Source organism: Triticum dicoccoides, chromosome 3A, assembly GCF_002162155.2.
Source record: "Triticum dicoccoides isolate Atlit2015 ecotype Zavitan chromosome 3A, WEW_v2.0, whole genome shotgun sequence".
Lineage (NCBI taxonomy): Eukaryota > Viridiplantae > Streptophyta > Magnoliopsida > Poales > Poaceae > Triticum > Triticum dicoccoides.
Window position 1 is genome coordinate 32,502,635 of NC_041384.1, and position 13,079 is coordinate 32,515,713.

At 46.7% G+C, this 13,079-nt stretch overlaps 1 protein-coding gene, 3 non-coding genes and 2 pseudogenes across 4 annotated transcripts; 4 read left to right on the forward strand and 2 right to left on the reverse strand.

Annotated features, from left to right (window-relative positions):
• Positions 1-324: 324 nt before the first annotated feature.
• LOC119266865 (F-box protein GID2-like) lies at positions 325-1,213 on the reverse strand. Its single transcript, XM_037548143.1, has one exon. The coding sequence runs from the start codon at positions 1,010-1,012 to the stop codon at positions 359-361; it is 654 nt and encodes a 217-aa protein (XP_037404040.1). The 5' UTR covers positions 1,013-1,213; the 3' UTR covers positions 325-358.
• Positions 1,214-1,604: 391 nt separating this feature from the next.
• Positions 1,605-1,707, forward strand: LOC119273793. Its single transcript, XR_005134984.1, has one exon. It is a non-coding gene; the product is annotated as a U6 spliceosomal RNA (small nuclear RNA).
• A 775-nt stretch (positions 1,708-2,482) lies between these two features.
• LOC119271091 lies at positions 2,483-3,456 on the reverse strand (annotated as a pseudogene).
• A 38-nt stretch (positions 3,457-3,494) lies between these two features.
• LOC119273797 lies at positions 3,495-3,555 on the forward strand (annotated as a pseudogene).
• A 1,297-nt stretch (positions 3,556-4,852) lies between these two features.
• On the forward strand, positions 4,853-4,924 carry TRNAD-GUC. The gene has a single exon. It is a non-coding gene; the product is annotated as a tRNA-Asp (tRNA).
• A 7,879-nt stretch (positions 4,925-12,803) lies between these two features.
• Positions 12,804-12,906, forward strand: LOC119273789. The gene has a single exon (XR_005134980.1). It is a non-coding gene; the product is annotated as a U6 spliceosomal RNA (small nuclear RNA).
• The last annotated feature ends 173 nt before the right edge of the window (positions 12,907-13,079 follow it).

Consider the following 13,079-nt stretch of genomic DNA (forward strand, 5'->3'; position numbering starts at 1 on the left):
AAGCGAGAATTTTACACAATAATTCAAACCAACTTAAGCAACATACTATATACTGTGAGATCGACATCAAGCAACCACAATCCAGAGCACACAGATTTGGGGCCATTTCTCCCCAAAGCGATTCCATGTGCTATATGGTATGGCACCCCATCTGTCCCGTGACGCTTCAACTAAACTACCAACCAATCTGTACCCATACACCTATCCACATTTCCAGGTGACCTTATGACATATCAGTACTCATACACCTATCCATATTAGAACAGCATAATCCAACCACCTTGCAGTTCCACTGTCTCTGTCATAACTCCTTGTGCTCTCTCTTGTCCAGACTAGCTGTTAGGCAAAGCCAGTTGGATCACCCGCACCGCCCACCTCCACCCTTATCGTTGCCATCACCCTCATCTTTCTTCTTAGGAGGGGGGTGATTAGGCATGCTCTGAAAGAACCCGATCGAGAACAGCGACAGCGACAGCTGGACCTGGTCCCGGCCCAGCCTGGCAGGAGGCTGCTGCCGCCTTCCCCTTTCCTGAGCAGGCGCAGCAGGAACACCGGCACGGCGCCGCTGGATGGGCCGGATGGAGACGGCGTGCAGGCGGCGGAAGCCGCCGAGCGAGAGCACGACGGCGCGGAGCTGCTGCTCGGAGAAGCCGAGGTCAGCCCACTCCCTCACGCAGGCCGCCTCCCAGAGCCGCTCGTCCTGCGCGAGGGCCCGCCAGCCCCGGCTGACGCACGCCGCGCTGGCCAGCGTCCGCGCCTCCGCCCGCCGCAGCACCTCGAACATCAGGTCCTCCCCCAGATACGGCACATCACCCCCATCCGGTGCAGGCGGCTGCTGCGGCGGAGGCTGTGAGGAGGAGGAGGAGGTGGACGCCTCGTCGGCCTGGCTCGAGCTCCCGGTCCGCTGCTGCTTCTTGGCCGGCTCGCTGGATCCGCCGCCACCACCACCACCCGAACCAGGAGGAGGCGCCCAGGGATCGCGGCCGCCCGAGGAACCGGAAGGGCACTTCATGACGAGGCGGAGGGATCGATCTACTTGGGCCCGGATCCGCCTGCCCGCCTGCGGTAGCGAGCGAGCGAGGGAGGGAGGGGTCGAACACCTGCGGCGACGACGGGGCGGATCTAGATCTAGAGCGGCGGGCGAGGTCCCCTAGCGGGAGGGATTTGGCTGGGAGGATCGCTGGGGGAAGGGAAGGGGAGGGGAGGGGAGGCTCGTCCGTACCTCGAGACGAACGGCTGCCGGAGCTGCGGCGTCGGCGGTGGCGCGGCTGGGGAGGGGAGATCGGCCGCCTTGGTGGCTGGTAGGTGGGTGGGTGGTCAGGAGGAGGGAGAGGAAAATAATGGTGTGTGTGTGGAGGAAAGCGGCCGCCGCTGCCGCTGATAATGATGGTCTCGCCCTCCGCCAGCCTGGCCGGCTGGGCTGGGCTGGGCTGTCCGCCGAGCTGGGCCGCGCGAGGGGATGCGGCCTGCGTGCCCACGGGAGGAGCGAGGCTGGTCGGGAGCAGCGATTGCTGGGAGGAACGGACTCGCTGGCGTTTTAGTCCCACATCGGCCAGCGGAGGAGACACGCACCGGTTTATAAGCCCGGCCGCGACAGCAGACTCGTCCCTTCGGGGACATCCGATAAAATTGGAACGATACAGAGAAGATTAGCATGGCCCCGGCGCAAGGATGACACGCACAAATCGAGAAATGGTTCAAATTTTTTTTACATTTCGCGCGCCGGTCCCTCAGTTCCTTACACATAAGTCCCCCGGTGCCTTTCATTCCTGCCCCCGTTTATTTTTGGAGCTTACAAATAGATCCTTCCTTTGGACGATGATCTCTCTGCCTTCTGCGTGCACTGTGGCCGACTAGTCTTAATTTGTTACACGTAGGTCCCTGCTCTGTTGTCATTCTTGATTGTACAAGGCTTCACTTCTGGACTGGACCTCCACTTCTCTTTTCATCATCAGATAGATAGAATAGTAGGTGCGCTCTGTCCAGTCATTTCCTGCTTAGGTTTATTTTTTGTTAGTTGTTTTAATTATTTATTTTGTGCATCTTTGGGTGTTGTTGCTTTTATTTGAGGAGTAGACCGCTGCCACCACGGTACACCAATACGGCGCAAATTGCTAATCAATTTTTTTTTTGGAAAACCGTCTTTTCTACAAATGACGCCGCAATTGTGATGGTTCTATGCAATCAACTCGATTAAATCCAGTTGACGAATGTCTCGTAAAAGCATCGCATGTGCAGTACATCCGTTCTTTTAATTTGAAATTTGTAGCAATGACCCATATGTTTTTCGTAACATTTAACATTTTAATGGTGTTTGAAATACGTTTCTTTGATTTGAAATTTGTGACAATGACCCATTTTAATGGTATTTTCAGCAAAAAAAATCAAAATAGGTCATTGTCAGGATGCATTTTAGTCCATGGGCATTATATACTTTTCAGCAGACGGAGTAAGTAATAAGCTCAGGCGACCAAAGCCAAAAAAATTGATTGTAATTTCTCGAATACTAATTTTCAGTGTTGTTTTTGTGAGCAGATAAGTTTAAGATAAACTAGCCCAAGAAGTCTTACAAATTACAAATCTTGTCGGGACTAGCTGATGGAGAGATCTTGTCTTGGTATGTAGTAGCATTCCATGGAAATCCCTGGCTGCATGATGAACTGCTCCCGGAACTGGCCTGCCCGATTGCTTGGAATGTCAATTGCGAGCTCGTCTGGGCTGGGCATCCCTTCAGCTTGCAGCCCTTCACCAAGTATTAGAAATTGGTTGCCCACAATGAATGATCCAGACACACGAACGGTGATCTCTCTTTCCCCATCTGCACCACAATGTATCTTCTCAACAACATGAAAAATCCCCCCACTAGGCTGATCACCTTTAAACTTGTTTCTTATGGTTGACAAAGTATCAAATATGGCACTTTGCCCAACATACACATTCCCTGAGAAGCGGAAAGATGATTCTTCCATGTACGGTGTCTTCATATGATGCCAGGATCCATCAGAGCCATTGAACAGAAGGTAATAATGAACAACAAGCATCTCTGCTATTTGCTTCAACCTTTCTGTTGGATTCACAACACCCCCGACGTATGCCGCCAAGTCGACACCGGCTTCCTCATACCTCTTGATGAATGGGTGTGACAAAAGCTGCTCACATGTAGACCTTTCATCAGGCTCTTTCTGCAAGCAGTCATCTATAAATGAACGGAACTTCGGTGAATATGCATCTTCTGGTGGTGTCGGCGATGGATCATCGAGTATCTGCAGCATGAGATTGGTTGGGCCTTCACTGAAATCATAGGGAAATTTACCGGTAGCACACTCCAGTACCGTCAGCCCGAGACTCCAGATATCAGCGGCGTACAAGTAGTTGTCGTCGCGAATTCTCTCGGGCAACAATGTATGTCACGGTGCCTACAAAGGTGGCACGCATGGCCATCGTGCCGTCCAAACCAGCGCTCACACCAAAGTCTGCAATTTTTTATTCACCCTTGATTAGCATGGCCCATGCGCAAGGATGACACGCACAAATCGAGAAATGGTCCAATTTTTTTAACATTTTGCATGCTGGTCCTTTCCCTTCTCGCATATATGTCCCTAAAGCCTTATTTTCGCGCCCTCGTTCAATTTGGAGATTACAACCAGGTCCTTTCTGGGTTATTGCTTGTCTTTTGTGCGTAAAACGGCACGGCACACTGCACATATACTTCTCCAAATAGTGCTACACCATGTTGTAATTTTCTTATAAGCAGGTCCCTGCTCTATTGTAATATCTGATTCGTTAGAATGAAATCCTGTTGGAGCTTCACTACATGCTCTTCCACTTCTATTTTATTTACTATAGAAGAAGTATATGTGCAGTGTGCCGTGCCGTTTTCTAATCTGTACTATTTATTTGTGAGTAGTTGTTTATTTATTCCTGGCCTTTTTATGTTGTTCCTCCACTTCTTGTAAGATAGAAGTATACATGCACTCTACCGTGTTGTTTCCTCTATACGATTTCTTTTTTACTAGTTATTTATTCATTTGTGATTTTAGCCGAGATGGCTGCGGTGTGAAGTCCATTGAAAGCTTATACTACATGGTTGAAGAGCATAAGTTTTCACATGTAGACAGCCGTCACCAGCTTCAACCCAGGAAACATAACTGGTTTGGCACAATGATCTCTGTACACAAATGGCGTCGCTCTGTTACGTGGAGACGACACTTCACACACATCGCTCACAGTGTGCCAGCATTTCCTCTGTCACATGATATGCGACACATCGACACAATGACACGTGACTCTGGACACCTCAGACGAACAACACGAATAACCAAGACGTAGGCAGGCGATGATGAAGAAGGCAGAGACAAGCAAGACATCACAAACGGATTAGAAAAATATACAGATGGGAATGCAAAGTAAATTATTCTAAAATTTTAAATTATGCTTTAACATGAGTGAGGTCAACTTTTTTTTCTTTGCGAATCACGTACTTTCTTAGTGAAATGCAATAGTTTGCTGACAGTCCGCTAGGAACAAAGGATCCAGATTAAGCCGGAGGCATCTTCTCCGAGTGACGCGCTTGCTTCGCATCGGTGGACCTCCTCATTAGCTTCTCGCCCAACATGACCAAAAGAAATGTCAACGAAATTCCTGCTTAGATCACCCGCAAAAAAAAAAGAAATTCCTACTTAGATCCTTGATCTCCTGAAGGATGCCTATTTATAATGATGTCTCATGATAAATGATGTCTAGTAGATAGAGGAACTCTTTGATGGCTCCACAAGCATACAATGTTTTATGTAGCAGGCTTTCCTATGAGATATCGGTCAACAACAATGGGTTTGCAAAATTCATCAATCAAGTCGTTGTAGTATAGTGGTAAGTATTCCCGCCTGTCACGCGGGTGACCCGGGTTCGATCCCCGGCAACGGCGATTCCTTTTTTTCTGGACATTGCTATTTTGCTTCAGCATCAGCAAAGAAATAAGTTACTGAACCTCACGCTCCTCTGTTCGTGGTACACGCACGTACGCCAATCTGCATTCTTCCCAGAGTAGATCCAACTTTGCTCAATCATGCAAACTTGGTTGGGTAGCATCTATCTATCCCAAGGGCAGATCCATTTTTCCTCAATCAACCATGCCAAGAATCAATCGTCTCGCAGCCGTCTGTCGGGCAATGTGGTGATTGCTTGTGACTACTCCTGCAGAATTGGTTTTCATAAGACTACAATCTTTGGGTTCAGAAAGGAAATACTCCCTCTGTTCCGAATTACTTGTCGCAGGAATGAATGTATCTAGATGTAGACACGACGAACCGACATATGCCTATTTAAGGGAACCGACCGTGGGATGCTGGGGCATCTCTAGGAGAACCTTCAAAACTTATATTTGAGGTGAAAAGTTTTTGATTAAAACCTATCTAGCATATCGCTAAACCGATAATCTTTCAAAAATATAGCTTTTCATCTCTAAAAACACAACCTCTCAGCGACTCAGCCTATATTTGCTTTGGAAATGCAACTTCTCTTGAAGACCTGGAGGGCTGTATTCCATGGTTTTCTGATTTTGGGTGGTTCTTGTTGGTCTCATCCTGTTGTTAGCTGGGGTTTCTTCAGGAGCTTTTGCTGTGAATTTCATGGAGGTTTATTTGCTGTTGGCTTTGTTTTGTTCCATCTGTTAGGGAGCTGTTAGCAGCGCAGGCGGCAGCCGAACCTTTTTTTGATTTACCGATAAGAGTTATACGCGTGATTTAGATGGTGTTTGGTTCTCTAGTCCTACGACTTTTTCTAGTCCCAACTAAAAAGTTCCTAGTCCCTAAAAAGTCTCTCCCTGTTTGTTTTCAGAGACTAAAAAGTCCCTAGTTCCTTCCTAAAGGTTATTAAATGACTATGTTGCCCCTAGTATATAGAAAAATAACAATCAAACAACACCATGGGGTGGCGGGCCAATGAGTGCATGGAGGGGCATTGTTGGAAAAGTCCCAAAAAGTCCTAAAAAGACTCTCCTTGAGAGTCTTCTTCATTTAGTCCCAAATGCCTAGTTTAGTCCCTAAAAAGTCCCTTCCGTTTGATAAAAAAGTCTCTAAGAGAGACTTTTTCTAGTCCCTACACAAAAAAATCCCTAGAAACAAACACCTCCTCAAAAAGACACGGTGTTGTCCTTTCTTTTGTTTATCTTGTGTTATCACCTAGTAATGTGGGAGAATATCCAGTACTCCCACCCCTAGGATGCTCCCGATGCTCCGAACCCGGTAGCATATTTTTAAATGGTCGAAAAATTCTTAAAAAAACTAGCACATTAACACAACATTAATGTATGTTGTCAAAAACATTCAAATCAAAATTCAAAACATTGCTCGAGATACAAAAAAGACAAAATCGACATCAATGTGATAACGGGCCAAAACTAAAGCCCAACTTATGTTGCGTACTATTTACTGTCGAATTTGTCAATTATGTTTCTCAAGCTATGCTTGGAATTTTGATTTCAAATTTTGTGACAACATACATTGGTGTTGTGTCTATGTGCTGGATTTTTTTTCCATAGAATTTTTCAAACATTTAAAAATGTGCTACCGAGTTTGGAGCACCGGGAGCACCCTAGAGGTGGGAGTACCAGATATTCTCCCCTGGTAATGGAACCCGCTCCAATTTTGGATCGAATAAAAAAAAACTTCTCAGCATATTTACGCGGCCACCTGACATTTCTCTCAGCACCGAGCCGCCTCTCGTTGTTGTCGTTGATGTCGCCATCGCCAACTCTATAATTTTCATTTATGACTTATATTAAAATAATAATTATATAATTTAAATATCAACCACGTTTCAATATTCATATCAAAAATTTAAAATTTAAATATTTAATTATACAAACATTCTTAAACAAGTATTGGGACAAAAAACCCGGAATTTCTTTTTCATAGGGACCATTTTGGCCTCGCCTGGTAGCATGGAATGAATTACTCATTCTTCTAGAGGCCATTCACCTGTCAAGTGAACCATCCAAGTTCAGATGGAATTTGCATCAGAATGATAGCTTTTCAGTCAAATCCTTGTATGGTGTATTGGTCCACACTGATGTTTCGGTTGATAACAAGAAACTGTGGAAGCTCAAAATTCCTTTAAGTGTGGAGATATTTCTCTGATTTCTAAACAGAGGGATCATCTTAACTAGAGATAATCTGGCACAACGCAACTAGCAAGGTAGCAAGACATGTGCCTTTTACCAACATGACGAGTACATTAAACACTTATTTTTTGAGTCTAAATTTGTTCGTGCAGTCTGGGCCATAGTTCAAGTAATTTCAAATTTATATCCCCCACGTAGTGGACATAATATGTTCGGCAATTGGTTGCGGGGTATTTGATAAACAATTTTCTGCACATCTACTCGCGGGGGCGGCTGCCTTATGTTGGGCAAGGTAGCTTACCAGGAATGATGTAATTTTTAACAATAAAAGTGTTTCATCTCTTATGCATGTTATTCATGCGTGTATGCGATGACTCCGTACGTGATCTATCATGCAGTGGCCGAAGAATAGAGACCTTTTTATGATAGCGTCTACACGGCTGGAGCATACAACTAGAGAGGTTTTCTTCCAACATGAATGCCGCTCAACAACTTTGAGTTTGTGATTTTGATTTTTTTTCTTTTTTCGAAAAGGGGGGCTCCCCGGCCTCTGCATCAGAGTGATGCATACGGCCATCTTATTAACCAAAAAACAAAAAGTGCCAACAAGGTTCCAAAGTCTCCAACTGAAAAAAAGAAAAAGGCAGCTCACACAGAGCCTAAAAGGCTAGATACACAAACTAGCCAGGAAAAAACGTCACAACTGGCTGGCTAAAAATAGATAGGTAAACTAATTGCCTATCCTATTACATGACCGCCATCCAAACCGGTTGAAGATATCCTGAGCTACCATCTCCCAACGGATAGATCCAATAACCAAATGCTCCCTGGCCTCCATCAGAGTGAGTAGCGACCACGAACGGATCACTGCTGTAGCTCGGAAAATAACCTGTAAAAAATGAATCCGTGATGTTCTGTTAAAAACCAAATCATTTCTGCAATTCCAGATAGTCCACAACAAAGCGCAAACTCCAACCCGAATATGTCTTGCTAAGTCAGGCTCAACCCCATTAAGCCATGTCCCAAATAATGCGTTGACAAAAGTCGGTGGAGTAATATTAAAAGCAATATGGACCGTCTGCCAAAGAACTTTGGCCAACGGGCAATCAAAGAATAGATGCTTAATCGTCTCATCCCGATCACAAAAACTACACCTAGTAGGTCCTGTCCAATTACGCTTTATCAAGTTGTCCTTTGTTAAAATAACTTGTTTATGGACGAACCACATAAACACTTTAATTTTTAAAGGAACTTTGACAGCCCAGACATACTTGGAAGTTGGAATGGAGTTCGAATTAATAACATCAATATACATTGATTTAAATGTAAATACTCCAGATCTAGTCAACTTCCAGCGTAATTCATTTGGTTGGTGAGAAAGTTGAACCTCCATCAGTCTCCTAACTAGATGGAGCCATTCTTCCCAACGATTACCCGCTAGCGACCGTCTAAACTGAATATTAAGGGGGATATATTGTAATACTGTTGCCACGAACACCTCACGTCGTCGAGCAATCCGATATAAAGACGGATATTGAATGGCTAAAGGTGAGTCGTCAAGCCAAGTATCCTCCCAGAAACATGTACTTGCACCGTTTTTAATAACAAACCTCGTCCTATTGAACATTGATTGTTTGACTTTCATTAGTCCTTTCCAGAAAGGCGAATCAGTCGGCCTGACTGTGACCTGGGACAATGTTTTAGTCTGGAGGTACTTGCTGCGGAGGATCTGCGCCCACATGGCCTCAGTCCCGGAAGAAAGCTTCCACAACCACTTACTAAGAAAGCATCTGTTCTTAACTTCAAGATTTTCAATACCAAGACCCCCTTGGTTTTTCGGTCGACAGATGATGTCCCATTTAGCAAGCTGGTATTTTCTTTTAAGTTCATCACCCTGCCAAAAGAAGCGCGACCGACAGAAGTCCAGTCTTTTCCTAACACCAACTGGGACCTCAAAGAACGATAAGAGGAATATAGGCACACTCGTGAGCACCGAATTAATCAAGATCAAACGGCCTCCGTATGACATGAGCTTACCCTTCCAGCAACTTAGTTTCTTCTGAAATCGATCCTCGATGCACTTTCATTCTCTGTTTGTCAGCCTACGATGGTGTATCGGAATGCCAAGGTATGAGAAAGGTAAACTCCCCAACTCGCACCCAAACAATTGCCTATAATACTCCTGTTCGTCTTTGGCTCTACCAAAGCAGAACAACTCGCTCTTATGAAAGTTAATTTTTAACCCGGTCAATTGTTCAAAAAGGCATAACACCAGCTTCATATTTCTCGCCTTGGCCAAATCATGCTCCATAAAGATGATTGTATCATCAGCGTATTGAAGGATGGATACACCTCCATCAACAAGATGAGGTGCCAAACCACCCACTTGACCATTCTCCTTAGCCCTTCCTATCAAAATTGCTAACATATCCACCACAATGTCAAACAGGATAGGGGACATCGGATCTCCTTGTCCGAGGCCTTTATGTGTCTGGAAGTAATGACCTATATCGTCATTCACTTTAATTCCCACACTCCCTTTTTGCGTAAAGGATTCGACCTGTCGGTGCGAGGCTTCATCAAAACCTTTCATACGCAATACCTGTTGAAGGAATGGCCACTTGACCTTATCATACGTTTTTTTGAAATCCACCTTAAAAATTACTCCATCTAATTTTTTCGAGTGGATTTCATGGAGCGTTTCATGAAGAACAACCACCCCTTCAAGGATGTTCCTGTCCGGCATGAAAGCAGTTTGGGACTGTTGCACCACAGAATGCGCAATCTGTGTGAGTCTATTGGTCCCGACCTTGGTGAATATTTTGAAACTAACATTGAGGAGGCAGATCGGCCTGAACTGCTCAATTCTCACAGCATCCGTTTTCTTAGGGAGCAATGTGATAGTTCCAAAATTCAAGTGAAATAATTGAAGCTGTCCAGAGAATAGATCATGAAACATAGGTATTAAATCCCCTTTAATAATGTGCCAGCACTTTTTATAGAACTCGACCGGGAACCCATCCGGTCCGGGAGCCTTATTGTTTTTCATTTGTGCAATAGCATCAAACACCTCCTTCTCTGAGAACGGGGCAACCAGGATATCATTATCGGCATCAGACAATTGAGGCACATCCTCAGTCCTGGACTCATCGGCAATGGCATTTGTTTTAGCTAGTTCTGGACATTGATATTTCGCTTCAGTTTGCAAAAAAAGATATTTTGCTTCAGCATCAACATCAAAACAAAGAAAGAAGTTTTCTCACGAAAAAAAAACAAAGAAAGAAGTTACTGAACCTCATCGTCCTTTGCTCGTGGTACACGCATGTACGCCAATCTCCATTCCAATTTTTTAGCTCTTATTGTCGTTTGCCCGAGCCCAGGTGCTGGGCTGTCTACCTAATTGGGTCGCGTTACGGGAATGCAGCCCACCAACGCGAGACTGGTACTGGCCTGCTGGGGCACCGGCAGGCGGGGAGAAACAAACCCGCTGAGCGCTGATATGTTTAGAGCATCTCCAGCCGTTGCCTCCCCAGGAGCATAAAAATTGCCCTCTGGGGGCGAGGCGGCGATACAATCGGCGCTGGGGTAATTTTGCGCCCAATCGTCGCCCTTAGGCGTCGAAATTGACCCACTTTGCAGTCCCATTTCGGCGAATAAAGAGCCCATATGGGCGAGAATAGACCCATATTCGGCGTGGTTCGCCGTGTTTCGGCGTTCAATTATCAACACATTTTTTTTACCACATATTTCGTCACAGAAAAATCAAATACTTCAACAAAATAGTACAACAACAAATAATTCAATACAAATTATATAGTTCAACAAATGAAAACTCGTATTTCATCACACGACGTCCCCCTTGAGTCTCCATAGGTGCTCAATCAGATCTTTCTGCAGTTGATGATGCACCTGTGGATTTCGGATCTCCTGACGCATACTGAGATATGCAGTCCAAGTTGCCGGTAGCTGTTGATCAACTTCAGTTAGAGGACCCTGCCTGTAGTATGGTTCAGTGTCAAACACTGGGTCTTCTTGCTCGCTCTCGATGATCATGTTGTGCAAGATGACACAACAAGTCATAATCTCCCACATTTGATCTTTGGACCACGTCTGAGCGGGGTACCGGACAACAGCAAATCGAGATTGGAGCACACCAAATGCCCGCTCGACATCCTTCCTGCACGCCTCCTGAATCTTCGCAAACCAGACGTTCTTGCCTCCTGGCATAGGGTTTGAGATGGTCTTCACAAATGTCGACCATCTCGGATAGATGCCATCAGCTAGATAGTACCCCTTGTTGTAGTGCCGCCCATTGATCTCGAAGTTCACCGGAGGAGAATGACCTTCAACAAGCTTGGCAAAGACAGGAGAGCACTTCAGCACGTTGATGTCATTGTGAGTTTCTGGCATACCAAAGAAGGAGTGCCAAATCCAGAGGTCCTGTGTGGCCACCGCCTCAAGCACCACACTGCAACCGCCTTTGGCGCCTTTGTACATCCCCTGCCAAGCAAATGGGCAATTCTTTCATTTCCAATGCATGCAGTCGATGCTTTCAAGCATCCCAGGAAATCCTCTTGCTGCATTTTGTGCTAGGATCCGAGCAGTGTCTTCCGCATTGGGTGTTCTCAAGTATTGTGGTCCAAACACTGCCACCACTGCCCGACAGAACTTGTAGAAACACTCTATGCTGGTGGACTCGGTCATGCGCCATAGTCGTCGAGTGAATCACCGGGAGCTCTGTATGCAAGCATCCTCATCGCTGTCATGCACTTCTGGATGGAGGTGAATCCAAGAGCGCCGGTGCAATCCATCTTGCACTTGAAGTAGTTGTCGAACTCCCGGATGGAATTCACAATCCCGAGGAAGAGCTTTCGGCTCATCCGATAACGGCGCCAAAATGTTTTCTCGCCGTGAAGTGGAGCATCGGCGAAGTAGTTGGAGTAGAGCATGCAGTAGCCTTCGAGACGATGTCGGTTCTTTGCTTTCACCCGCCCAGGCGCCTCGCCGCCTCGCTGCGGCTTTTCATTGCTCGCCAGCAGCTGGGCGAGGGCGGCGAGCACCATGAGATGCTCTTCTTCCTGGACGTCGGCCTCGGCTTCCTCCTCCAGCAGCGCGGCGAGCGCTTCCTCGTCATCCGAGTCCATCGCCGAGGCAGGCAAATCGCCGAACACCTTGCGCTCGGTAGGTGTGTACCCGCCGTTAAACTGCTCCTCCGCGGCCGAGAACGGCGGCCGGAAACGCCCAGTTGCTGTTGGAGGGGCTGCCGCGGCGAAGCGCTGCTATTTTTCCGGCGGGGAATGGCTATCTAGCGGTGAAGGGCGGCGGGCGGCGCCGGGATATAGCTAGTGGTGGCCGAGGGCGTGGGGGGTGGGAGGCGAGTCGGGGAAGAAAACCTTGACTTTTCCCCTGACGACGTGGGCCAGCCGCGCTTTTCCCTTGCGCCGGAGCCTCCAACTGCTCCCCAGTGCGCCGGGTTCGGCCTGTGATAGCCGGGCAGAAAAAAGGGCCGAGCCGGCGATTTTCGGCGTCCTGGGGCCGCGACTGGGCCGTTTTTTTCACACCGACGCCGAAAAAGTGGCCTGGGGAGGCCTGTTGGGGGCGCGGCTGGAGATGCTCTTAGTCCCACATCAGCCAACAGAGGAGAGACGCACCGGTTTATAAGCCTGAGCGAGGCAGCAGACTTGTCCCTTCGGGGACATCTGATAAAATTGGAACGATACAGAGAAGATTAGCATGGCCCCTGCGCAAGGATGACACGTACAAATCGAGAAATGGTCCAATTTTTTTTGACATTTCGCACGCAGGTCCTTTCCCTTCTCGCAGATATGCCCCTGAAGGCCTTACTTTCGCGCGCTTGTTTTTTTCCGAGATTAGAAACATGTCCTTTCTGTGTTGATTTCTTCCTTTCTTGTCTTTGTCTGCGACATTTTGCGCGCTGGTCCTTTCCCTTATGGCATAT

Bases quoted from the DNA above. Each gene is read 5' to 3' on its own strand.
- LOC119266865 (XM_037548143.1), bottom strand. From the start codon at position 1,012: ATGAAGTGCCCTTCCGGTTCCTCGGGCGGCCGCGATCCCTGGGCGCCT.